Source organism: Cyprinus carpio, chromosome A8 (genome assembly GCF_018340385.1).
Source record: "Cyprinus carpio isolate SPL01 chromosome A8, ASM1834038v1, whole genome shotgun sequence".
Classification (NCBI taxonomy): Eukaryota; Metazoa; Chordata; class Actinopteri; order Cypriniformes; family Cyprinidae; genus Cyprinus; species Cyprinus carpio.
The window spans coordinates 11214325-11240530 of NC_056579.1; the positions used below are offsets into that span (position 1 = coordinate 11214325).

General features: G+C 38.3%; 3 protein-coding genes across 10 annotated transcripts; 1 reads left to right on the forward strand and 2 right to left on the reverse strand.

The window, feature by feature from the left end:
* Positions 1 to 572: 572 nt before the first annotated feature.
* On the reverse strand, positions 573 to 4112 carry LOC109061994 (DNA-(apurinic or apyrimidinic site) endonuclease 2-like). Its single transcript, XM_042762164.1, has 6 exons — positions 3902 to 4112; positions 3705 to 3788; positions 3263 to 3443; positions 2918 to 3061; positions 2608 to 2677; positions 573 to 1769 (listed from the first exon to the last, which is right to left on the reverse strand). The coding sequence occupies exons 1-6, from the start codon at positions 4014 to 4016 to the stop codon at positions 687 to 689; spliced, it is 1677 nt and encodes a 558-aa protein (XP_042618098.1). The 5' UTR covers positions 4017 to 4112; the 3' UTR covers positions 573 to 686.
* A 1361-nt stretch (positions 4113 to 5473) lies between these two features.
* Positions 5474 to 8307, forward strand: LOC109061992 (ras association domain-containing protein 8-like). Its single transcript, XM_019079073.2, has 2 exons — positions 5474 to 5576; positions 6242 to 8307. The coding sequence occupies exons 1-2, from the start codon at positions 5474 to 5476 to the stop codon at positions 7576 to 7578; spliced, it is 1440 nt and encodes a 479-aa protein (XP_018934618.1). The 3' UTR covers positions 7579 to 8307.
* A 26-nt stretch (positions 8308 to 8333) lies between these two features.
* On the reverse strand, positions 8334 to 26028 carry LOC109061991 (cold shock domain-containing protein E1-like). Of its 8 annotated transcripts, XM_042762160.1 has the most exons (23): positions 25876 to 26028; positions 22837 to 23557; positions 19082 to 19255; positions 18196 to 18394; positions 17522 to 17688; positions 16927 to 17013; positions 15912 to 16009; positions 15734 to 15815; positions 15235 to 15363; positions 14915 to 15040; positions 14589 to 14804; positions 14359 to 14499; positions 13991 to 14158; positions 12905 to 12916; positions 12570 to 12584; positions 11049 to 11156; positions 10752 to 10927; positions 10517 to 10629; positions 10315 to 10434; positions 10001 to 10179; positions 9722 to 9885; positions 9435 to 9567; positions 8334 to 9277 (listed from the first exon to the last, which is right to left on the reverse strand). In XM_042762160.1, exons 3-23 carry the CDS (start codon positions 19223 to 19225, stop codon positions 9230 to 9232), a joined length of 2625 nt encoding a protein of 874 aa, XP_042618094.1. In that variant the 5' UTR covers positions 19226 to 19255; positions 22837 to 23557; positions 25876 to 26028; the 3' UTR covers positions 8334 to 9229. The 8 variants fall into 8 exon arrangements, with proteins under 8 accessions (XP_042618094.1, XP_042618097.1, XP_042618096.1 ...); XM_042762163.1 differs by lacking the exon at positions 19082 to 19255 and having other exon boundaries at positions 17579 to 17688; XM_042762162.1 differs by lacking the exon at positions 19082 to 19255.
* Between the last annotated feature and the right edge of the window lie 178 nt (positions 26029 to 26206).

The following is a 26206-nucleotide window of genomic DNA, read 5'->3' on the forward strand; positions in this document are numbered from 1 at the left end:
TAATTGCAGTTATTCCACACACACAGTACTTACCAGAACAACATAACCTTTATAGAGGCTTGTATTCTCCAACAAATTAATTCCTGCTCAACTGATTAATTTTAAACTCAGTATTGGGTAATTCTGTCAAACCCACATTTCAGAAAATTCCCCAGCTAAAATGTTTTATTTGTTTTCTTGAAGATTTCAGTACATCAGTAAAATCTGCTGACTTTAATCTTTGTTGCATTACATGCCAATAGGGACAGTTCAAAATTGGGAAAAAGTACTTTTTAAGGGTTTTTTTTCCCCCAAAGTTTGAGTGGCTGTAACTCAAGAAGTATCAAAGAGATCTTAATATCCTTTTAGATTTTGGTTCTCAAAAAAACATTCTTTTGATATTCCTATTTTTAATGCCCTATATGTTTCATTTTCAGATATATGGGGATTTCAATGTGACCCCATGAGTAATTTGATAAATTATACACATCTTCAGGGGTCCAAAACCAAATGTGTGTCTTTTTTTTCTTTTAAAGAGGAATGTCTGAATAACAATCAATGCTGAAGCTAGAGATGCATGATATTAAACCAAATTCAAAAGAGCATTATTTATTTATACCTTAAAATCTCTGTTGTTAGTTGCACAATAGAAATGCTACATATAAAACAAAAACATGAAACATACAGTATGCATAGTTGAGTATATTCTACTTCCCTTTATCTACCCATGCAAAAAAATTACACCTGGCCTGAGAATTGGAGGGATGGCCTTGAGGACGGGCGCATACAAAAAACTGCCGGCCTAGATTAGGTCCTGCTTTTTCAGTCCGTAAGACACAGGTCTCATTGTGTGTTTCACACAGTGGTGGCTGAGGAGGCCCATGCAAAACCGCTTTCCAAAAACCAGTGCATGGCCCCTTTTTACAGTCCTTTGACTTGTCTATGGATGTCGATTCTCCTTCCACTTCATCCTGATTTTCAGTCTCCATCTCTGTTATCATGGAAAGACTGGTCTCTGTTTGCACATTGCCAGGGCAGCTTCTGGTGTCACTCTCACTATCTGGGCTATCCTGAGAGGATTCTGTTGGTTTCAGGCTCAAGTTTCCACTGGAAGGGATTAATGGTGTTTGTTTAGGCTTAAAGAAAGCTAAAAGACTTCCTTTAGCATTGCTTTCAGTTTTCATCTGCTTGCTTCTTTTGGCTTTGTGTGCATTTGTGTCTTTTTCTCTACATGTAGGTCTCTTCTTTGCAACACTGTTCTCCTGTACTACAGGATTCAGGTTTTCCAGAATTCCCCCTGTATCCTGTGATCCAGGCAGACTCTCTTCAGAGTCTTTAAAAACCCTGTCTTTCTCTGAAACTTTGACAAAGAAGCGTGAAAGTTTCTGCTGTCTGCCAGTGAACTCTGGCATGTGACGTGTGCACAAGGGTGGGAACTTTGGACTAGCCTGGAGGGTACAGCTGAGCTGCGCCCATACAGGGCAATGATCAGATCCCTCCACCTCCGGCATAATGTCCACGCAAATAAAGGCCGACTTGACCAGACAGCGGTCGGCAAAGATGTAGTCAATACGCGTGCCATAGTTGGTCTGCCTGGCACCAGTAAGCGTGGACCAGCACGTGAAGGCGTTGGAGCGCTTTGGGTGGAAATGACGGAAGGAGTCAACAAACTTGCCACCAGAGGCAGATTTCTGGGAGATTTCTTTAAGTTCATCTTTAGTATTCTTTTCTGCTGTTCCAAAAAGGAAATGATTCAGCCACTTCCTCCCAGGATTATCTTCACAGTTATCCTAAATGAAACAGTAATAAGAGCAGATATGTGCAAGTATGTGTGTAACTTATGCGATAAAACAATAAATATACCTTTCCATGTAAATTTTAGCTTTTGTGCTATCCGGTCGCAAGACATTTGCTTGGTTACCTAATTTCTATTTAAACAGTGTTACATTAGGTGACTCCGCCCACAATGAAATCTCATTGGTCCATTGGAAATACTGTTCCATTATTATATAAAGTGAGACAGCTGGGTTCTGGAAATAAAAATCCCACTGATTTTATCTGTATGGAATTGAATATTAACGATATCTTTATAAACTGTTACAGACAGAGCCACTATGTATTACACTTTGTTAATCAGTGGTCCATGCTTTTGTTGATGCTATCAGACTGCATTGTATCTAATTATTTTTTTAAATATGTGTTTAACAGTGGAATTCCTGGTGAAAAACTACATTACCCATGATTCTGTAATCTCCACCAATCAGAGAACTGAAACAAACAAATCACAGCCAAAGAATTCTTATCTACATCAAATCAACATCTTTAAATCAATAAATGATTATGTCATTCGCAATGCTTCCTGGGATTGTAGTTCTTTTCCTCATTAAAGATGTTCAGAACATTGAGCCTTTGAGCACCTTTTGTCTTTTGGTCCGATTTTCAAATGCTTTTTTGCTTCAAATCAAAATTTGTAACCTCTTGATTTATCTCATAGCTGGTTAGTTCGGTTCATGGCTTATAACTCTTAAGGGTTTTAAGACTTTTTAAAATCTTTATGGAAAAAAGAATGAGAAAAATATGTTCATATTTTAATGTTTAAATTAATGTTTTTATGTTTAAAGGACTTACCGCATCATCTGGGTCACAGTGGTCTATGGGTGGATGAGAAGTGTTTACATCTCCCAATACAATCACATGACTGAACAGTGACAGAGGATTGTGTTAATCAAAACAAACAGACGTCTTAGATCTTAACTTTATGATAATACATATAGGATCAGTGTATTAAACTATTTCCCCCTTCTTTTTGGAAAACCAAAATATGGTCACACTGTTAAAGCAACACAAAGAGACAAGCTGGTCTTTTTAACAATATATCAGGGAATAACACAAATATAAATGTGTGGATGAACAGATGATGGTTTTATCCCTCTCTCACCTTCCTGAGCTCAACATGGTTTCAGCTCTGCATTGGAGGAGCCGGTAAAACTGGAGCTTGTACTGTTTTCTCTCAGGTTTGTCTGGGTCAGCTCGGGGACAATAAACATTGATAACGGTCAGCTTCTGTGGTCCATCTGTGCCACTGAGAATAAAAATAAAAAAAGTGAAAACTATTTAAAGGGATAGTTCACCTTCAGTTGCTGGTCCCCACTGACTTCCACAGTAAGAAAAAAAAAAAACTATGCAAGTCAATGGGGAGCTGCAATGAAAGATGAACTATCCCTTTCACAACATGTTAGGCTAAAACTACTAAATGTCCAAAAGTTAAGATCCTTAAGCTTACATGAAGTGATGCTGAGTGATGACAGCTCTTCCTTCGTTGTCTAGTGCCAGAAGCTCCTCACTGGACAGCTCAACCTGGTCTCCATAGCAACCAACAGCCTCTCCCTGATTGGCCAGCAGACCTGTCAATCCTTCCTCGGCCAGGAATGGAGTAGCGCTATCCTTACAGTAGGTTGCAACGCCTGGTCATGGAGAAAATCAGGTTGTTCATTGTTCATACGCATAGCTGAACAGTACAGACAGGGGATGTAAAAAAAACAAAACAAACAAACAAACAAAAACAAACAAAAACCAAGGCTACATTTATTTAAAAAAAAAAAAATCATAATAATAATAATAAAAAAAAAAATGGATATCATTCCGGTGTTGAAAACATTCCAGTTTTTATTTAAAGTCCCTTTGCACGCTTTACTGTCGTTTATTGGTTCTGTAGGCTGCTGTACCAGAGTATCCACTTCGTCCTCGGCTAAAACTAAAGTATGAATTGTAGCCATCAACAACTGCTGTCTTCTCATCCAACAGGTCACCTGGAAAAAAAAAGAAAGAAAAAATAAGTATGCTGAGCTGCTAGTTATTAAATGGTTAAAAATAGGGCTCATGTGCTTTATCACACATTCCCGTGTTTATTTTAAACTCTTACGGGTAACTTTAGTCTCTTGAACGCAGATTATGTCAGCATCGAATGAATCCAGAGTTGTCTTGATGCCATTTTTAAACGTTCGTATGCCGTTTATGTTCCATGTTACAATTTTCATGTTTATATGTCAAACATCGGACGACTCAAGCTGAATGCATGTGTGAAGTAATGACCTTATTCTTGTCCGTCTCAAAGATTTTCAAAATAAAAGTCTTTACACCTGCGTTCATTCAAAATACTACGGTCTAAAATAATATTAGACGGCTATGGCCTTGTAACCAGTGTGCAGTTTTCCACAATTTAGTGAAGCTTTTTTTTTTTATATATAAATACATAATAATAATACATAATAATAATATTTTTAAAGATTACGTTTTTTATGGTACAGAATCACTTTTAAAAGAAACAAATATAAAGAAGCCACAAGTATATTTGATCACCACAATATATTCATGCTGAAATTTTAACACTTTTTTTTATTAGTGTTAAATCTCACCCTGTTCTTTCTAATGTCTGATGTTTCTGAAATTCTTTCAGATAAATTTAAATACATTTCATGTTTTTTCCTAATACATTAAGCGTTCATTGATTAACAACAAATTAAATCAAGGCAGAAAAATTGTGTGCAGATTTCACAAAAAGTTAATAAAAATACCATTTCATATTACAAAATAAAATTTGTTAAATCTTTTATTATTTAGTTTTACTTAAAAAAAAGGTCTCTTCATGGTGCCTATTTATTTTAACTAAATAGTAGCTCATATAGTATGTCCCTGCTCATGTTTCCTAAATATCTCACTGCAAGGATATAAGCATTTTAAGATACAGAAGAGATTAAATCATACAAGAAAACATACAGCATATTTAGTAACTGAAGCCCTGTTTTGGCCCCAGTATAAATTAAATGTAAACATGTTTACTCAGACTCAAAATAATTAGCATCCAAAAAATTGTCTAGTGAATTTATGTACTGCACTGCAGACAAACACATCTACAACCAAATTCTGTTATCAGTCTTGATCTGAGTGTCTGCTGAAGGGAAGGGTTTGTACTTGTTCAGCTAAGTCAAGGAAGACAAGACGACATTTCCATGTACACCAGGACAACATGTAACGTTACAGAACTGCCTCTTATCTAAGAATCTAAGTGCAAGGATTTTACTACTCAGCTGAAGAAATTTAGGAAATTTCTGATCATCAAGACAGGTACGATACACACCCTTCATAAAACCGTAATCTAATTTTATAAACTCAACCATCTATGCAAACTTATCTGATAGTATATAATTTACTAGCCAAAAAGTTAGATTAGATTTCTTCTGTTCATGTTCAAAATGCTATATTAAAACATTGTCTTATTAAATGTTTATATTGCGTGTATATATTTTTCTACATACACCAGTGACCAGTAGTTCGTTACTGAGTAAATACAAGTGAATTTGGAGTGAATATTTATAATGGAGTGGACAGTGACGGAGTCATTTTATTGGATTGATTGAGAATGAAACATTCTAGACTTGTTTAATGTTTAGACAGAAAAAACACAAACAGCTGATACTTTTTTTTATTTTTTAGAATGGAGGTAATGGTGTATGTTGAAGGAGTCCACCGCATAGTTTGTGGAGTCACTGAGAAAACAACATGTCAGGAGGTGGTCATCGTTTTAGCACAGGCACTTGGTAAGGGCCAACATCTCAGAGTTAATTATTCAACAAAAGAACCACTAAGTAACCATAAAATGACTGTCAAAAACATGAACATGTAGAAAGCATACAATTAGTCTGCAGGCATTTGCTGGAAATAGCCTACTGAATACTTTTAAGGTTAAATGCTCTTGAAAGCCTAAGAAGGGTTAGTTCACCCCAAAATAAAAATTCCATCATGATTTACTCAATCTCATATTGTCCCAAACCTGTACAACTTTTTTTATTCTGTGGAACATAACAGAAGATATTTTGAAAAATGTTTTTTTTTTTTTTTTTTTATCTGAACAATAAAAGTCCAAGTTGTTTTGAACCACACTGACTTCCATTATATGGACAAAAACAGTTCATATCAAAATATTTTTGTGTTCCACAGAGGAAAAGTCATAACATTTTTGGAATTAAATGAGGGTGAGTAAAACTGTTAGTTAATATTCTGACTCTCCAAACCCCTGACAATATTCAAGAAAAAGCTTGTTCTAGCTTGGACTATTCTGGACGTTTGAAACTTACATATTGCTAACACTCCTTGTGTTATTGCCTCCTTAAGATGAATTGCTTCAGCATTTGTAAGTTGCTTTGGATAAAAACATCTGCATTTGTCCCAGAAATATCCCTTTTAATATTGTTCTCACTCTTAGGTCGCACTGGTCGATACACTCTGAGAGAAAAATTCAAAGAATATGAACGTAATGTGACTCCAGATGAACATCTCTTGGAGTCCTTGGAGAAATATGGTGAGCAAGCTAAGGAGGTACAGCTCACTTTGAAACATATTGGTCCATCCCTTGGGGAAGAAACAAACCAGCCCAAAGCCCAAATGAGGCGAGCGGAGGGGACAGGGAGAATGCGCAGAGGCAGCGGGGCAATTGCTCAACAACGCCAGAGCCTCCCACTGCTATCACGCCTCTGCCTCCACTCTGAGCCACCGCCCAAGGAACCAAAGGGACACAGGTGGAAGTCACTAAAGCTAATGGAGGAAGCAAGGGGTTGGCTGGAAAACTTGGGCAGAGGTGCGAAGCAGCAATCAGGACGATATAAGGGGAAAGACAAGGAGGGTAATAAAGGAAATGTGCACTCAGATAACATGTCTCTGAAACCAACCAAAAATTCCCTGGCTTCTGGGATGCCACAAGCAAGAGATAAAAAAGACAAAAATAGAGTTGCTTCACATCAGCCTTTGATCAGTTGCCTTGGGAACCTTGGGCGATGCACTGATGAGAGTGCTGTATGTGAGAGACGAGAGGAAGAGGAACAGAAAGGGACAGAGGAGGACCTGAAACCCCTAAATTCAGTGGTTCCTCTGGTCCAAACAATCCATCAAGATACAGAGAGTGAGGAGATTGTAGAGTTAAGAAGACTAGTTGTTCAACAACATGCTAGTCTGCAAGAACTTAAGCTCAAAATCAAGTCAACAGACCAGTTGATCCTTGAGCTTGAACAGCAGCAAGCTACCAGGGATTTTTCCGAGCTGCTATCGGAAGAAGAGGAACAGCTCAAGTTCTGGCTGAATGAACTCAAGGCGGAGGAAGTCTTTGAGAGAGACCTTCAGGGGCAGTTCTTTCAGATAAAAGAGGAAGCTGCAGAGTGCAAAGATAAACTGGAAGAGTACAAACAGAAACTGCAAGCGATGGACTTGAGAAACTCCCAGCAGCAAACAGAATATGAAAACATCACCGGAGAGAATATCCAAGCAGACGCGCCAAAACTTACCCAAAAAAACGTCAAACAAATACAGATCTCAGCAGATGGATCACATGGAGATGGTGGAACAAAAAGAGTGGTCACAACGCTGGAGTCCAAACTCCCATATGTGCTCGTTTCAGCAAACCAGATATCTAATCCTCCTCTAAGCAGACCAGAAGATCTGAGGGAATGGTGGACACGATGGTCTCAGAGCCAGAATCCAACATCAGTGACAAAACCCAAGATGCACCGCTCCGAAATCACCATACAGTTGGGAAGCACCAGAGTTTAAGCACTCTGAAACTTCTAATCCCCCTATCTTTTAGGTTTCATGGATACCTAATTTATGTTTAATGTCACGAAAGTAAGTAAAGTTGCAAAGGCATGAATATGATGTTTAAAGGTTCGGTACAATGTTTTGCTGATGAAAAGTGAAACATAATATACCTTTGATTCTCATAAAATGTTTATTTCAATGGTTTCATTCAAGACCATTAACAAAAGTAAATAGGAGAACCTAAAGGTTCAGCACAAACCCAGGGTGCTCCAGAGAATATTCAAGACAGTAATAGATCCATATGTCATAAGCAGCACTGCAAATAGCCTCTATCCATGTAATCAAATTTCTTTGCATGTTTTAAAATTTTGCTTATTACATTTCCCTCACTTCTCATGTTCTGGACACATTAGCTCATTTTATTCAGGTTTTCAAAATGTCCACCCAAGTAAAAGCATACATAGAGTATATTTAAACCCCCTAGATATGGGGGGTGGGGGGTGCATACCAGTATTCTCTACTTGTGGGGGAGATTGCACACCACCCAACAATTGCTCTTATATTTTGGTGGATGTTCAGGGATAGACACCAAATTTTATTATTATTATTATTTTTTTTTTACTTTTTGTTTGTTTGTTTTTAGGCACCTTTTTCTTCATTGATTTATTCATTAGCAGACATTAAGTAGAACACAAAGGGGAAAAAATTTAAATTACATGTGCAAAGAAAAAATTAGCTATATATATATAAAAAAAGAGAAAAAAAAAGACTGCAGGCAACAAGATGCCATTAGGAATTCTGCACTTGCCATAAACAGATGGAGCTTGTGAAATCAGGACAGGAATTTAAAAAAAAAAAGTCCCTTAATCTCAAAAGCCAATTTAATTGGAAAATAACCAAAAATAGTAATTCACACATCAAAAACCATACACAATCGGGTTCTGAGCGCAGAGAAAATTTATTACGTTTTCAGATCCATGTTAAAACCTATGGAATTGGTATGGAAAACGTGAGTGAAAAGAACCTTAAAGTCATTATATTTCTTAGCAGAAAGAGCCTAGCAATATCTCAACTTCACCTGGGAGAAAACTCAACATGGGAAGAATTCAAGTGATACAGGAAGAATAAAGTATATATAACGGAAGTCAAAATACAGACAGGCAAAGCTACTCTAAAACAATAACTCACTCACACAGCAGCAGGTGCAGAATTCCTGGCATTTCAATTTCAGCAGAAACGAAAAACAGGTCAAACAGTGCCCACATCTCAATCTAAAGATATGAGAACTATAAAACCCTTTCCACTCATATCCCCTGCATAACCTTACAAGTTGATTTTTTCCAAACGTGATGCATACCACACTCACACGCTCATATAACGAGAGGTTTTGCTCAAATTACAACCACACAAAAATGTCACGCATACAATGAAGACAATGAGATGAGAATTGTTTTGCAAGGGATCCTGACACGAAGGGAACTGTTTGCTAATTTTCAGGTCTTGTGTTTGTTACTCCGAATTGTGTTTATGGGTGAGAGAGATAAAATGAGAGTGAAGAGAGACAAACACAAATCTCTTCCTCTGCCCTCTGTCTGATTGCTTTTCTTCAAGGTGTTGCTTCCATAGTGAAGAGGAGGAGAAGGAAGAAGGGAGGGGTGAACAGTACTCAGTCAGTAACACCAGGTTGGTGGGATTTCCTCTCTACATTGAAGCCCTGTAGGAACAAAACAGGTCAATTGTTTTAGGCAAGTTTCATGTCTGAAAGTTTTCTGGACTGCATTTTTAGAAGCAAGAATCCTTCAGTTTTGTTTATGTAAATATTTTTTAACTCAAGAATCAAGAAATGGTAAACAGATGTAGTTTATTTTTACCTTTGAATTGTCTGGGCCACGAGGCTGTCTGATAATGACAAGACGGGGGGCGTTGGTGTCATCAAGAGTGATGCTCTTCAAGCGATTGACCAGTCGGTCAGGTCGAGGTGTTGCTACTGGTTTTGGACCCTCACTGTGTGTATAAATAAAAAAAATAAAAATAAAAAAAAAGCCAAAAAGGAATACAAACCTGGTTAGATTAATTAAAAAGGTAATATAAACAAAATATTTAATAGCTCAATTTCTTTATATTACACGTGACTCAGATTCATACCAAACAGTCTTACCTGACTCTGCGAACATTGCAGGCACTGCATTTGCCTGTGCGTTGGTTCAGGATAACTGAAAACTCCACTTCATCACCGGCCTGGAGCTCCAGACCATCCTGAACCTCCTTGACATGGAAAAACAGCTTCTTGCTCTCTCCAACTTCGTATGTGATGAAACCAAACTGGAGAGAAAAAACAAACAAAAACACTACTTTTAGCCAGTCTCTTAATTACTACTTTTAGCCAGTGTCTTAATTTAAAAACTATTTTATCACTTTCTTGCATCATTAGGTTTACCTGATCTTTGACACACTCCACCAGGGCTCTACGCTGAGGCACAATGTTGCAGGCCATCTTTTGTCCTGTCTGGGCCACTGTACACAACTGAAACTTCACCATCTCACCCTTTTGCAGACAGTCACCTTTATTGGCCACCCCAACGATGCCAAACGGATAACTCTGACCCTTACTGGCTCCTGGTGAAGTGTTTGAGCAAAGAACAGTAGTTAATTACAAATTATCAGAGTTCATGGTTTCTAACATGATTATAAAATACTCTAGATGGATTTTAAAAGGACCACGCACACAAAAAAAAATAGCTTGTCACTCACCTTCCTCTGTGATCTCAATAAGGCCTTGATAATCATTCTGAGAGGGGTCCACACTGCGCAAGGGCCGAATCACTTTCCCCAGGAACATGGTATTACTCTCATCCTCTTCTACTCCATTCACTGTCACACAGAGTTGTGTTATTCGGATGAACCAGTTATTAATGTATTAATGCCAAACCAATAAAAAGTCTCTGCAACATACCAGCTGCAACTTTGGTGACCTTCTCAGCACTGATTTTGTTTCCTTTGCCCTTGGAGAGAGTGTACTCCACTGTATCCCCCAGGTCCATGTTATCCACATCCCCACATACCTCACTGCACACAATTCAGAGTAAACAATGATAATCAAAAACAAGAAAAAAAAACAAGAAAAAAAAAAAAAAAAAAAAAAAAAAAAAAAAAAAAGAGTTTCTCCTTCAAGGAGAAACTTTCATTACCTGTAGTGGAAGAAAATCTCCTGATCATGATTGGCTGTTTCTATGAAGCCAAAGTTATCCTTCAGTGTTGCTATGTATCCCAGAAGCCTCTTGGTGCCAACAGCACGATTAAGGATCTTGAGGGACACAGCACTTTGCTGTCCAGTGCGTTTCACCTCACTGATGGAGAACTCCACCTAGTGGAGACATGGGGGTTTACATTAAAACATATGATCAGGTTGAAAAACTACTCCTTTAATCCAAGGATAAATTCAGCACGCACAAGTTACACTGAACCACAGTGCCAGTCTAATGTACCTTGTCTCCAAGCTGTGGGTAAGCGCCTCCCTCCAGGTCTTTAATATAGTAGGGAAGAGTGCTCTTCACTCCACTCTCTTCATATGCAATCAAGCCTTCCTCTGCATCCTGGTGACAACACAAATACACACATTCACATAAGAACCAACAACATTTACCAACATATCCAGAACTGAGGTGCACTCAGTAGACTGATATACTGTAGACTCATGAGATGAGCAGTCAGGCTTTACATCATTTTAAAGATGACATCATGAAAATCTGACTTTTTCTGGTTTTAAGTGTTATAATCGGGTCCCTGGTGCCTCTACCAACCCAGCAAACATGAAAAAAAAATTAATCCAGTAAGCCTTTTTCTGCAAGCATCAAAAAAATGAGCGCGTCAGAATTTCGCTCCCTTTGTGGCAAAGGGATCTTATTATAATATCACCTCTCCTTTATATGCACTCATGGCAACACTCAACGGCATACTAGTTCTAATGCCATGGCAAAAGTTTGAGCAAAGCATGCAAACTGTTCTATCATTAGCTGCACAGACAAGCACAGAACACTAAAGTCCCAGCCTCAGAGGAAACAAGAGTGCAGTGGATTTACTTGTTTACTGTTTATTACCCTGCTGCCACACAGATCTAATATAAACATACCATCTCTTTCCCACATGACAGACTGTTTTTGTAACTCATGTATTCTTAAACTTGTGTATTTGACAGTTTAAGCGCAATAAGACATGAAAGAGAACTTAGTTTAGTTCTCAACATGCCGTGTTTCTTTCTGTGCGCGTGTGTTTAGAAAAAAAAAAAAAAGTCAGAAGTTTAAACTAATATGGCTTAAAAACGCATGATTTCAGCACGATAGACATGATAATCAAAACCAAACAGATGCTTTTTTTTTTTTTAATCAGAGTATCTGACGTAAAAGCTGTAAAGGCACAGCCCTACTCTGAAAAACGGGGTGGGGAGCAGCAGCTCATTTGCATTTAAAGATACATGAATGAAAACAGCTTGTTTCTGCTTCCTCTCAAAATAGGCATTTTCAAAATGATATAATAAATGAGCTATGTGGTATTTTGAGCTGAAACTTCACAGACACATTCTGGGGACACTTGCGACTTATATTACATATTGCAAAGCATGGGGAAAGCATGGGGAAAATGTGTATTCACACAATGAGTAAATAAAGAAACTCAAACATTGAATGTTTCACAATATTTAGCCATCATGCACACACTTACACAAGGGGAAAAACTGTTCCCATACATTGTCAGTCACGGTTTGGTACACATTTGTGCCATGGTTGAAAATGATTATGAACTGTGTGGTTTACATTTTAAAAATTAATTGCGTGAGTGACACAGAAACCGAACCGTCATGCCCCTCACACAAGAATGGCACAGCTTGGTTGAGTTGGTATGGTTATGAGGTTAACATGTCTGTATGATTTAACACTGTTAAATCAATCTCAGCTCATGCCAACAGGCCTCATAACCAAACAAACAGTCATGGACATACAGATCAAACTGACCTTTTCAACTTTCCCCTTCAAAAAAAAAAAAATAAAAAATAAAAAAAAAAAAAGAACAAAAAAAAAAGAAAAGAAAAAAATGAAGAGAAATACGGAAGATTAGACACATCCGTGACTTATTTTAACCAGTCAGAAAATGTTTAATTTGGAGGTGAATCAAATTAAAAATAAAACATTTTACTATACAAAATTACAAGTAAAATCTCATTCTGGGTACTTTAACAATTTGTCCCCAATATGTTAAAGATCATGTTATCAGAACATAAGTTTCTAACAGCATGACTGAACAGTCTACACTGTGGAGGGGAGGCAGCATGCAGAAAACAGCAGCCTACCTTGTCTTTTTTCTAATGAAGACGAGCATGGTTAAAAAATAAAAATAATAAAAAACAAAACAAAACAGAATAGAATAGAAGGTCAGACAAAACAAAAAGAAAGTAGCATTTTAAAGCACCTCAAAGCCTTCTATTTTTTTTTACACCGAAATGAAAATAGCCTATACTAAACTAAAAGGATGACTTGTGAATTGATGTGAACGGCAGAAAGTAGAAATAATGCTCAGAATGCTTGTGGATTAAACATCTTCGATGACGTTCATTGCCATGGATTTTACCGGGTTACAAGAAAAGGTAGGATATGGATTTAATGAAAACTGATTTTATGCGCGTTATGCTACGTTGTCACAGCATTCGAGTTTACACACGTGCAGAAGTGGGCAGACCCAGACTAACAGGCTAGCACTGAGAGAATAATTAGTATTAAAAATAAAATAAAAATCACAATTATTTATTGTTACCAAGTTATCTAGTCTTTGCTTGTTTACAGTGCTTTGTTATAGGGAACAGTTTAAATGCAGCAGACTTTAATTGACAGTAACTCAAAGGCAGAATACCGTATAAAACAAATGCAGAGCACAGTTACTTAATTTGATCATTTCAAAACTGGCAAAGAGCGGCAACTGATGTTACAGTGTTCTGCCTTGGTTTCTCCTGGGCTTTTCAAAGTTACTGTTAAGATAACCCATTATTTTCTCAAAAACATCAAAACTGACTCAAGATACTTATCCACATGATAAAGGAGGTCTTGAATGTCTCAAAAATATCAATAAATCATTTTCGACCAAATACGAAGTTACGGTCTTTTGCCTTTGCATGACAGTATATTAGAATTATTTCTGAAGGATCACTGAAGTCTAGTGTGAAGGCTGCTGAAAATTTAGCTTTGTCATCATAAGGATAAACTACATTTTAAAATGATAAATACAAGTTAAATTGTAACAGTTTCACAATATTAGAGTTTTACTGTACTTTGGATCAAATAAACGTAGCCTTGGTGAGCATAAGAAACCTCTTTCAAAACCACCTGACAACCCCAAACTTTTGAACGGTAGTGTAGATTCAGGAAGCCAAGAGTTAGCCTACCTTCTCTTTGCCCTTGCTGGGGCTGGAGTTCTTGGCGGTAGTAGCAGGCGCAGCTTCTTTCTCCACCACCCCCACAAAACGCAGCTCAGATTGAGTGTGGAACGACACTGTGCCCTTGGGCAGCTTTTTGATCCGCACTGCATGGTTCCTTTGGGCTGACAGCATGTCCTGATAGAGGAAAGAGGGGATGTTTTAAAGCTAGTCAACGTAAGACCACAATTACAATTCACATACATACTAATATCCAGCAAACAGGATGGCTAAATGATGTTGAACTGTCTAATCCATCACAAATAAAATAAAAAAATAATAAATTGCAAAACAGGAACACAAAAGTGCTTCTGGTGTGGTGATATCTGGGAACTCACAGGGACTACAGTGAATTCCACTTCATCAGAAATGTGCAGTTGGCTCTCTTCCAGAACTTCGCTGAAATGGAAGAACATTCGGGCATCACGGTCCACACATTTGATGAAGCCAAAACCATCACGCATGGCAGCTATCACACCCTGCACAAAAAGACAAGGAGAGAGCCAACATTAGCAAAAAATAAAACAGTCTTGCAAGGAACCACAAGGACAAAGTTCTGCGGTCGCACCATTTCACGGGCCTCCTTTGTGAAATGGAAGGTGTCAGGGAGGATGTCGATATTTGTCGCTCTCTCCAGTTTGTCGCGACGGTCAGTGGATATATTGAACTGGACATGGTCGCCCTCAAGCAGCGTCACTTTGGACTTGGTGTCCTTCTCACCGAATAGCAGCTCTTTGTCAGTGAAATTAATTCTGGCACTGATTCGCCCAGGCAGTGGGTCATTCTGAGAGAGACAGATGGAGTCTTATTCGAATTTAACATGCAAGCAGGATCTATATGGTACTGTTATCGTGGGAGTCTTGGAAGACTAATGGCAAGAGCTGATTCACAAACCTGATTCTTGGTGGGGACCTTGGGAATAACCTTGGTGACAGTTCCCTCAAAAGTCTCAATACTGATGTCCTCGAATATAACAGTGCCCTGAGGCAACAGTCTCACATCTGTGGCCACTTCCTTGCCCTATGAGACACAGAAACAACCTCAATACATCTGTTTGAAATGGCATTGCATCTCACGACTAGTAATTTCACTTAGTGTTTTAAAGTAAATTCTTTTGTATCTTATCAGTAAGTATTAGTTACTAACCAAAGACCAACAGATCATCAATAAAAATATTTTGCTTTTTAAAAAACATTTCTTCATCAATTGCTCACATTTCTTTCTTTAATGGAGAATTCCACATCATCTCCAGCTTGTAGAGCCTCCAGATCTCCTTTAAACTCACTGTAGTGGAAGAAGATCTCCTTCACAACATCTCCTCGTTCAATGAATCCAAAGGCCTCCTGCAAGAAGAATTATAGATTTGAAGCAAGCAAAACTAACAAAAAGTATATTTGAAAAGAACTCATTCGACTTAAATTCAACATTTCTCATTCTAATTTTAGAACTGTACGGTCAAAATTAGAAGCTATGTTCTGAACATTGCTCTACAAGTTAAAAATGTGAAAAAGTAAGAAAAAAAAATTGAAAATAAACCATTTACCATTATACAAGTTATCGCTAAACTTCCTTTGAATATTCTAGCAGAATGCTGAGATAAGAGAAGTCTTTTGCTATTCTCATTCCCACCAGAGGGCAGAAGATAACTATCCCTCGGTATAATGTCTACAAAAAAGCAGCTACTGCAAACTCATCTTTGAATCAGATCCTTACCTTGGTAGCACAAACAACTCCCTGACATCTTGACTGTTTCTTCTTTACCAACACAATGTTGTGAGCACTAACAGCACCAGTACTGAAAAAAACAAAAATAATCAATTTTCACACCCAAAAAATTTTGCTCTTTTGAAATTATACAGATTTTAAACAGACATTACAAAAATGTACTTACTGCTTGTTGGTCTCCATGTAAAAATTGACTTTATCTCCGGTATCTAAAGTAACATTTCCTTCGACATCCTCAGGGGTGTAGGTCAAATAAAACACTTCCTGTGAGAAGATTCAAACCACAAACACTTTCAGAAACAGCAACTGCTATCAGTGTGCTATATTTAGACCGGTTTATGAACCACAGAACTGTTATCACTCAGCTTTTCTTTTGGTTTGCTAAGTGATAAGCTAGGTCACAAAATGGTCTCAAAAGAGGGAGAGAAGACGAGCGAATATGTCTAAAACAGACATGTGCCGGTATTCTGTAATGCCAAATATCACGATAATGAACATGCACAATATTGTTATCGTGGGCAAATACCGTGAATTATTCAGATTTTTTTTACATTTTAATCTGGACTACAACATGCCCTAGATATTGTTTGAAAAGGCTTTGATTCTTTGTTCAGTAACACTTTACATTAAGTCTCCATTAGCTAATATTAGTTAATTTATTAGTAAAACAAACTGCCAATGAAAAATTATTCTAAACATTTATTAATCTTAATTTCATTATTTAATAACATGTTGTTGAAACCAAAAGTTGCTTTGTGTTAATGAACTCAAGCTAACATGAACAGTTGTATTTTTTTTAACAGATTAATAACTGCTGTAACAAATGTAGCTATTGCTCATTGTTAATGTAAGTGCATTAACTAAGGTTAACTAATGAGATCTTATTGTAAGGTGTTACCTTTTGGTCTTTATAATTCTTTTGCACTTTAATCTGTGTGAAATTATTTACTTTATACATTGTGTATTGCTTTATTGTATTTAAATGTTCAGTTTCTTTTTGTTTTGAAAACTTTATTATGACAAACAATTTTTGCAACTGAATTTTAATATTATATACAGTGTAATATACCATATACAGTGTTAAAAGCATTAGCAAGTAATCGCAACATAAAAAATTTTCAGTCCCATGCCTAGTCTAAAACGTATAGGAAACTCTTCAAATGAGAATAAAGGACACTCACCCCGTTCCTCTCATAACACACACTGCCTGTGGGCACTTGGCCCGGTGCGGACTTCCCGTCCAAGTGAGAGGGGATAGCTGACACTACCTGAAGAAAGGGGATTTGCAAATAGACAAGACGGGGTTAGAGGCTGCATTGGTGAGAGACAGGATCAACTAACCATGTTTAAATGCTCAACATGTTCTGAACAAAAGAACTAAAAAAAACAAAAACTAAGAAGAATATTAAGGTTAAGATTTGATTTGTACATCTGAGTTCAAAGAACCACTCATAAATTGAAAATTTAAGCACATGATTGACAGACTCGACATTGAGAACAAATCAAGATTTGTTTCTCATAACTCTTATTAAATGAAGATGAAAAGTTCTCCTAACAAGACTGCAAAACACAAAGACAATCAAGCTCATTGTGAACCCACACAAAACGAAGCATTAGCATCAGGTCAGTTAAGAAGATTGCTACTCCTAATAATTGAAACCAGTGATTTATGCATTTTCCAGGTCAATATGGATTAAAAATGAGCTCGAAACCAACAATGACGGACATTAATGGGACAAGGTCAATAAAACACAAAAGTAAAATGTGTTCCTTAACTGGATGAATAAAACCATGCAGCACAGTTAAAGGAGAGGCGTGCAAGTCAGGCCCCACCTGCCCAGAAATTCGCTCTTCTGGCAACATTTCTGCCTTGATTTTTACCAGCTTCACTGCAATTGGTTTGCCAGTGCGTCTATCAGATGACACCTCAAACTCCACATCGTCTGAAAAGTGGCAGAACAGACAAAACATGGAAATCAGTTCCTGCATTAAGATACATTACAACACTAAATATTTATTGCTTGTATTTTTGGCAATGAGTCTTGTTGTTATTGAATACAGAGAAGACATTTGTGATGATTTTACCAAAGATTTGTACACACTAAAGCCATAAGCTTTTCTTAAAGAGGCACTACTAGTCTAGTTTTATGATTCTTTCTGATCTCGTAACTCCCAAGAATGAGATCGTTAAAATGAAGAGTATCAGATTTCAGAAGCAAAAAATGGCAATAGACTGAGTAGGTTTAATTGATTTCCTTGAAACAAATGAAGCAATGTTTCAGCCATTGTAAATAATTCAAATTGCTGGTTCAATGACAAACACATTCAATGATTTTTTTTGGTACTACACTTGACCAAAAAGGTTATCATCAAAAGGCTAAATATGTCACTTTTAGTTACATTGCTCGGCCCTAGTTCCTGCCATTTCACGAACCCCATTCTGTTCATACCTCCGATCTTCAGCTCCTGCAGGTTGCCGTTGTACTGAGAGCAGTGGAAGAAGAGGCGGGCCTGTCTCTCAGAGCACTGAATGAAGCCGTATGATGCTAGCAGTTTTTCAACCACTCCAGTCTCACGAATTCCCATGCTCGTCCCATTGGCAAAGCCACCATGGCCATTATTATGCAGCAGACTGGGGTCAAAACTCATCTATGGAGAAATAAGACATAGGATGAATTAAAAATGCACTTTTCGACCTTCAGCACTCTCCACACATCCAACTGCTTCACAACAGATCAGAACACAAGTGTGGAAATGGTAAAATGGGATGAAACAGGATTTTAAATGCTGCAAGTATTTGCAAGAAAAATAATTTAAATAGGGGAAATGCTGTCCCAGTAATATGTTGTGGCATGTAGGTATACATTTCTCTTCTCCATTTGGTCTGCTTGAACTTGTTTCCTGATCAAGTAGATCAAAATGGCCAGGATAAATCTGCTGTACCTGCACAATACTAAAGAACACACAAATGCAAGTACCATCGGTTTCATATTAAACCTAGAAATCAAAAATAAAGTGCATGCATTTAATCCACTTCACACTGACTTAATTAACTCTAATTAAATGCGAATATGCACACAAACAAACTCGTCTTTTCATTCAAAGTTAGGACTAGGTCTCCGTGTAGAACTTCAACCACAAATAAAGTGTAATGTAAACAGTCGGCAGGCATGTGGTCAAAAGTTAGACAATCAAAAACAGATTTTATGGACCCAAAAAGCCCTGTAAAGCCAAAAGCTTTACAACTCCTAAACTTAAAGCATGCAGTTAGTGTCAGGTATTCTTTGCCAGTGAGGACATCAAGCCAGCACAGACTGTCCCATCATGCCCACTTACAGATCGCTGATACAAGGGGGTCCGCTTTTGCTTTTTGCCCCCTGATGCACGAGAGACATGGCATGAGACTGAGGCGGAGCGGGGGATTGGCTGACTTGAGGTGGAGGGGGTGGGGGCAGCAACAGGGGTTTCAGAGGTCTCCATCTTCAGGTGAAGGTAGGGGGAGGTGGGAAACTGAGGGGGATAAGGGGGGAAGGGGGGAGTGGATATTTAAAAATAAATAAAAAACACTAGCTAAAATGAAGGATCACCCAAACAGAAAGAGCCAACAGATGGCATAACAGCCCTACTGAGAAGTACGATTCCATCAAAAAAAGAATAAAAATAAACCCTCACTGCAAGAAATTGAACATGTCAAAAGCCGCGTTTCCACTGTCGGGCCAAAAGCAGGCGTGCTAGTGCGTGCCAGGGCCAGTCGTGTTTCCATTGTCAGTTCCGGGGCTTGATCGTGCCTCGTCGGGGCTTCCTCGGGGCCAACAGCCAGGGATTTTCTGCCCGCAGAATTCCTTGGGCCAAAGCAGGCCAAGTGGGGCTAGAGGAGTGGTCATGAACGAAGGCGGAGTTTATCAGAGTTAGAGATGGTCAGCACCGCTGTTCATTTCCCATGTTTTTATATGAAGCTACCAGCTAGCATCAACATAAGACATTTAAGACAATTTTAATGGCAAAACTCACTTTCAGACACCAGCGAGTGTCTGATTTAACCTAGATTGCGACCTGATGAGCATTCTGATCACCGAATGAGACGTAATATACATGTAATATATGCAACGCAAAAGTCTGCTTGGTTTTGGGCTTGCAGATTGAGGTGCGAGGCCATTGGCCCAGCATGGCTCGTTGTTAGCACTGGCCCAACAGCGGAAAAGCAGCTAATGAGGCCATCAGACTACCGTGATGATCTACATAGGGTTAAAAAAAGGAGCTACATCAAAATACACTCCTTATGCCTTTTGTTAAGGGTCTAGTAATAACTAGCAGGTATCTGGGAATAATGTAATTTGAAACACAAGAGAAGAGCTTCCAGGAATGACATTTGATAAATCTAAACAATAGGAAGTATGAAAACCCTAAACCAATCAAATATGTGCTTTTGGGTCAAATTTCCAGAACTGCCATTAAAGGCTAGTTAAAATGGCTGGGATCCAATTTACAGGAACATTATAAGCCATAGAAGTAACAAACAAGTCTGGCTTAAAGTAGTGATAAGGCAAGTATGGTTGCATTTTTATCTTGAATTTTCTTTGACTATAAGCATCCAATGAATGACAAAAGTAACTGACACATTGGTAATATCAATTTACTCAACCAACAAATGACCATATCCATTACAACAGCTGTACAATTGGTACAGTTCACCAATATTAACTTTACACTATGGTTCATTCCAATGTCATGATATCAAATCATTTAACTTTCACTGCTCCATTCAAGGAGAATGTTATATTTTAGTAAGGGGTTGTAATAATTGTGAAATGTGTATTCAGCCAGAGAGGTTGCATTTTGCATTAAAGCATGTGAATGACTGGAATACTTCTTTTGCAAACAATCATAGGTGAATCAAAATGTTATTACAACAAACTTAATGTGAACAGGCCTTAAAACATAGTTCACTCAAAAATAAAAGTTGTCTGTTTACTCACCCTAACTGTCATTCCAAACCATATGACTGACTTTCTTTAGAGAAACAAAAAAGACGACAATGTGTGGACCAAAAAAAAACCTTCAAATTATCTTTGTTCCACAGAAGGTCAGAAAAGTAAATGACACTTGTACTTGGGTGAACTGCCCCTTTAACTAATTCCCCACCAGTGCTAGGAGACATGCTCAAGGTAAATGTGTTAGTTTGATGAAGCGACTGGGAATGGCACCACTAGACTACACAGTAACAGCAAATGGTTAGATGACACAGACTCTGACCAGCCTCGACCACTGGGCCATTACATTAAAACAGATACAGGTTTTTACACACCCATAAACGCTTTGATTCACTCTGTGCCAGACAACAAAGCCTAATATCCATTTTCTGCCAATCATACATGGTTCAACAGCAGCTGATTGAATAAACAAATCTATGCTCAGCTACTATATGTGTCTAAGTGGAAACATCATTGCTCTTGCCGCTCCACCTCTCGTTGCTGCTCGTCTCTACGGCAAGTGATCGAGGCCAGCCTTTAAGCCACTTAGTGATCAGGATGGAGTATAGGAACAGCATACAGAGGGGCGACGGTGGGTGTTTAATGAACGAGTTCGGGAGAGTGGGGGACAGTGGGGTGGAGAGCGGATGGCAGGGCACTTGCAGATCGGCCGTAGGGTGACAGGCTGAGGCCGACGGGCGAGGTGCTGTTCAGGTCAGCGCTAACGAACGCTGCAGGTGGCGATGCCGGCAAGGTAAACTCGACAAAACCTTTCCAGGCATCTACCCATAATTCTCCCATACACAGTGGCCAAATCTACTACACCTGGGATTGATCGGATTAAGCAGTTTTCTGAGTATAGGTTTTATTTTTAAGCCGTTGTGTTGCAGCTCCTCCTACATCATACATATTAGATATCTGTGCTTGAGTAAACAATGAGTGAATTGAAGCTGTACTAGATTTCAATTCATTCATTTTGAATATGACAAACAAGAAAATGGGGAGGGGGACTGCAGTACAATCATTAGAATTTAAAAACTTAAAGGGATAGTGCACCCTGAAATTCTGTCATTCTGTCGTTCCAAATCCATAAAACTTTTAATCATTTTAGGAAAACAAATCATAGTATTTATTCTCGCATCTTTTTTGTCCATCCACTGATGAAAAAAAATGGATCTCTCTGGTTTAATTAAAAATATATTCATCTGTGTTTTAAAGATGAAAAAAAGTCTTATTGGTTTGGAACAACATGACGGTGAATAATTTTTTTTGGGGGGGTGGGGGGGCTTGGGGGGGGGTGAAATATATTTTTATTTGTTTTTTAGTTGTTAAATTTAACTGTCAGTTATCCACCTTATTTTTCAATGTGGAAGCAAGCAGTTTGCTGTGAATGTGCAAGATTTTCCAGGTTCATTAGCCGCTGTAGGGAAATAACGAGAATAACAAAGTGCAGTAAAAGGTAAAACTTTTGCACTACAAACCACTGTGTTCATATATAAGATAAAATACATAAGATTTTCAAGCAGCAAAATGAGCTGTTTTGTACAGCTAAAAATAGCTGGAAGCGAATGACACTGGAAACCAGTCCCATAAAATTTACAAATAGCGCAACCGCTTTTACGGGAAAAATAAGGCGGATATTGAGCATGATAATACAAATTATCTCTGTTCCAAAACCTACTGAGTTGACTACATGGGCACCATTTCAATGAATCACATGTAATGGAGAGGAGAAAACACAACAACAACATCCAAGATGGTGATCCAAGAAAGATATGTCTATTAAAATATATTCTTTAATTCAGTACATACTAAAGATATCTATCTGTTTTTTTTTTTTTTTAAGTTACATTTTATCTAATATTTCAGTTTCACATATTTTAAAGCTTGTATTAGCACTGCTAGTTAACTTAGCAAGATGCTAATGCTAAACATTCTGTTGAGCTTAGAAGGCGGCTCAGTAGTTTTAGGAACAGAGAAACATTTTCAACAATAAACAGCATGGACAATTGGCCTGTTTTGGCACACTGTATATCATAAATGAAAAACAAGCCAGACAAATCAGGATTCTTCATTAGATTAAGAGGGAAAAAAGTGGGAGGAGTGTGTGGCATGGCTTACCTTGTTCTGTTGTCTTGGAAGGATGTAATGATTTGGACCAATCAATCACTTAATCGATGCTTAAGACTTGGCTCACACAAGCGCACACACACTTGTAAGGTTTGCCTCTCTGGCACACGTTCTAATTACAAAATGTTGCAAAAATAAAGGACAAAAAGCGAAACAAAAAATAAAATTTTTCAAATAAAAAGGCAAGTGCAGGTGTATGAACACTGCTTCTGAAAAATAGTGAAATACAAGAGAGAGACTGGGGGAACGGAAGGGGAAAAAGATCAAAACTGAAAAGACTAGCAGACAGCAGCCCTCTCCACACCCCAGAGGAGGACGAGGTGCGGGGAGGATAAGGAGGGCTTGGTGCAGCGTTGGGACGTGTGCTTTTTCAAAGCTGTTGAGTAGGCACAAACTTCTTGTCTCAGATCAGGTCTCGCCTTTGCGGTTAACGGTGATGGTTGGTTCCTACGCTCGTTGCGGCCTGGTTCTGTTTCTTAAATCTTTGGTTTGCTCGTTTGGTTGTGTCGTGTTGCTTTAGTTTTTCTCATTTGTAGCAGTGCAGTTCTTCGTCTTGGTCTTCGTCTTGTCTTCAGAGTTGTTGTACCGCTGGGTCGTTTTGGGGATGCTCGTTATGTTTTCTTTTTCCTTGACGTTTCTTCTGACCGATCAATGATCTGAACTTGAAGTAGGTTTCAGGTGGTACAAAAATCAATTCGGTTTTCACTTCATACTGTTTGGGAGGGAGGAAAAAAAAAAAAAGGATATTAGATCACATAGATAAGTTACACATTAAATGTATTTAGTCCAACAAATAAGTATATTAATCTAATTCAGGTCCAGTTTATTAAACTAATTCTGCCCTACCCCCACCATTCATATAGGATTCAACAGAATCAATCACCTCAGCCACATTCATTTAATGTGGGTTAAAATACCATGTTACTCTCCTGTTGATACGGTGGCCTAAAAATAAAGTATTTTCACCAGCCTCAAGTACAGAAGAGCAGCTGACTGAATACACACATGAGGATCAACAAGTCTTAGCGTGAACCAGCAGTTGGCTGAATATTTATGGAATACATTCAAATCAAGCAGTCAACAACTGCACATATCCAACATGCCAATCATTCAGTTCCCTCCGGTCTATTACAAGAGAAGGGAGGATCAAAAAGCTTCAAATACAGGCCAGTTCATTACTTGCTTTGATGGATCAAGTATACAATTAACAAGTAAACGGATGGAGACTACATATTACTGAGCCAGCCAATTTTATTTTGCAAATCGCAATGAAAAAAATGGCAGTTAAAGATCTTTTGTTCCACATTGTGCCGTACATCCAACTGTAATTGATTTTATAGTGTGGAGAACATGACACCTTCTGTTCATGACCTCCAAGTCAGAAAAACAAACAGTATCAGATAAACAAACCTTCAGAGCACATTGTGTACCAAGCTTGTTTACAACCTCATGGTTTCAGTGAGAATTAAAGGGACAGTTCAGCCGAAAAATAAAATATTTGTTACTTTATGGCAATAGTTTGTTGCACGAAAGGAAGTATGTATAGGTTTGGAGTTACCAACCGAATACCAAGAAAACGTAAATACCGGTATTTTTCGAGAATGTGTACATTGTGTACATGTGTGATTTAAACAATTTTTAAAGCACAATGAATGTCTTTATCCTAACCGGCAATGACATAGTATGAACGCCTTCGCAGAAATGTAAAATTGTTACACGTTTCCATGAAAGTTTGCTGAACTAACCCATTGAAAATGAGATAAAATGGCTAAAAAGATTGTTTTTTTAGTTTAACTATTACAAGAGAAGAGGAAAATTCTGTGGAAAAACAAGTGATTTGATCGCGCCTACAGCGCACACGTTTATAGACCTAAGCGCGTGACGTCACCACCCCCGAGAGCGCGCTGCTCGGCTGCGCTTGACAGCGGCTCAAACAAATCAAGACCTGCAGAGTACATTAGGACCACTGTTCTTCGTTCACAAGTTAAGTTTCGTTAAAAAGCGATATCTACAACATACATAAATGACAAAATCAGGACATGAAGCTAAGTGACGCAAGCAGCGCTTGAGCAACAGCTGGGAGTGGATCCATCTGGAGCTCATCCAGAGACAATTCACTAGCAATGCCTTTTCAGACAAGACAACTCCGACACATGCTACTCCTATGAGCATATTGGATGAAGACCAACAAATGGTTAAAAGTAGAATCTAGGGCGTTTCAAAAAGAGAGAATATGACCGTTCTTAACCCGTTTCAAAGTATTTCCATCAACTGTTCAACCTCAACTGGAAAATCATGGAAATGGCCTTTGTAGGAAATCATTTGACCAAAATTGCTCTTACAAAAAGCAATTTATTTCGTGAGAGAAAATTCTGTAGCAGAGTTTAAGCAAAAATATATTCACCATATTTTTTTATTTTTTTTATTATTGATTTTAATTACTTTCCAGGGCCTGCAAAGTTACAATTTCCAAATTCCATGATATTTCCAGGTTATCATGACCATAGGAATCACTGGTTTTAGTAAGAACTCGTTTGGAAAGCAAGTAAACTGTTTTCCTGTCCTGAGAAAATGGGGTTTAGTTGTTTAACTCCATTTACTATGTGTCGTGATGCTGTCGGGCTTAAAATAAATCACTCAGCCCGACAACAAAGGCACACGGCGGCGGCTGTCGGGTCACGTTGGGCCGCCGCTGCCGCGCTGAAGCCTCGACTGGGCGCTTCGTTTCTTTATAAGTGACCTTTACAAAATATCTCCCATGACGGGTGTAGAAAACTGATAAGTTAGTTTCGTATTGTTTAAAACGACTCTTCCCCAATAACAGTGCTTTAAGCGCAGGCTAACATGCTAAACCGCTAGAGTGCACGCAGAGGAAACACTGCCCCCACCCTAAACCGTGTAACTGTTCAAAAAACAAGCAGGAATATTTAGAAAGAGTGATGTAAACGCAACCGTCGGCGGTTTAAACGTTCACATAGCCGTGTAAGAGTTATGTGACAACGCAAAATTTAATATAAAAGAAAAACTCACCCCAACAGCTTTCAGCACTGTCACCAGCGCCGCCATAAGCAGCACGGCACATTACGTAGTGAGGAGCTGTGCTAACTCTCGCGATATTAAAACAGTACCGTGTGAACTTTGGGGAATACGCCACTGGGTCAGAGGTCACAATCAAGTAACTCATTTACATTACCCTGTAACGTTCCTCTATATTTCCACCATGTTAAATGTTATTTTCAGATACTGTAAGAGATTTTCAGTTTCACAAGCTTGGACTTCCTTGTATCAGATTTTATTAAATCACCTCTAACTAAAAGTTTCAACCAACCAAAACCATGTTTTACTGTGGTTTATGGGCATG

Excerpts from the sequence above, each read along its gene's own strand:
- LOC109061994 (XM_042762164.1), bottom strand. The coding sequence starts at position 4,016 with ATGAAAATTGTAACATGGAACATAAACGGCATACGAACGTTTAAAAAT. Across the intron at positions 3,444-3,704 it reads AGGACGAAGTGGATACTCTG|GCGTTGCAACCTACTGTAAG; the intron begins GTACAGCAGCCT and ends CTCCATGACCAG. Across the intron at positions 2,678-2,917 it reads ACCATGTTGAGCTCAGGAAG|TCATGTGATTGTATTGGGAG; the intron begins GTGAGAGAGGGA and ends GTCACTGTTCAG.
- LOC109061992 (XM_019079073.2), top strand. The coding sequence starts at position 5,474 with ATGGAGGTAATGGTGTATGTTGAAGGAGTCCACCGCATAGTTTGTGGA. Across the intron at positions 5,577-6,241 it reads CGTTTTAGCACAGGCACTTG|GTCGCACTGGTCGATACACT; the intron begins GTAAGGGCCAAC and ends TCTCACTCTTAG.
- LOC109061991 (XM_042762160.1), bottom strand. The coding sequence starts at position 19,225 with ATGGAGACCTCTGAAACCCCTGTTGCTGCCCCCACCCCCTCCACCTCA. Across the intron at positions 14,159-14,358 it reads TGGAATTCACTGTAGTCCCT|GACATGCTGTCAGCCCAAAG; the intron begins GTGAGTTCCCAG and ends TTCCTCTATCAG. Across the intron at positions 10,928-11,048 it reads ACCCACAGCTTGGAGACAAG|GTGGAGTTCTCCATCAGTGA; the intron begins GTACATTAGACT and ends TGTCTCCACTAG.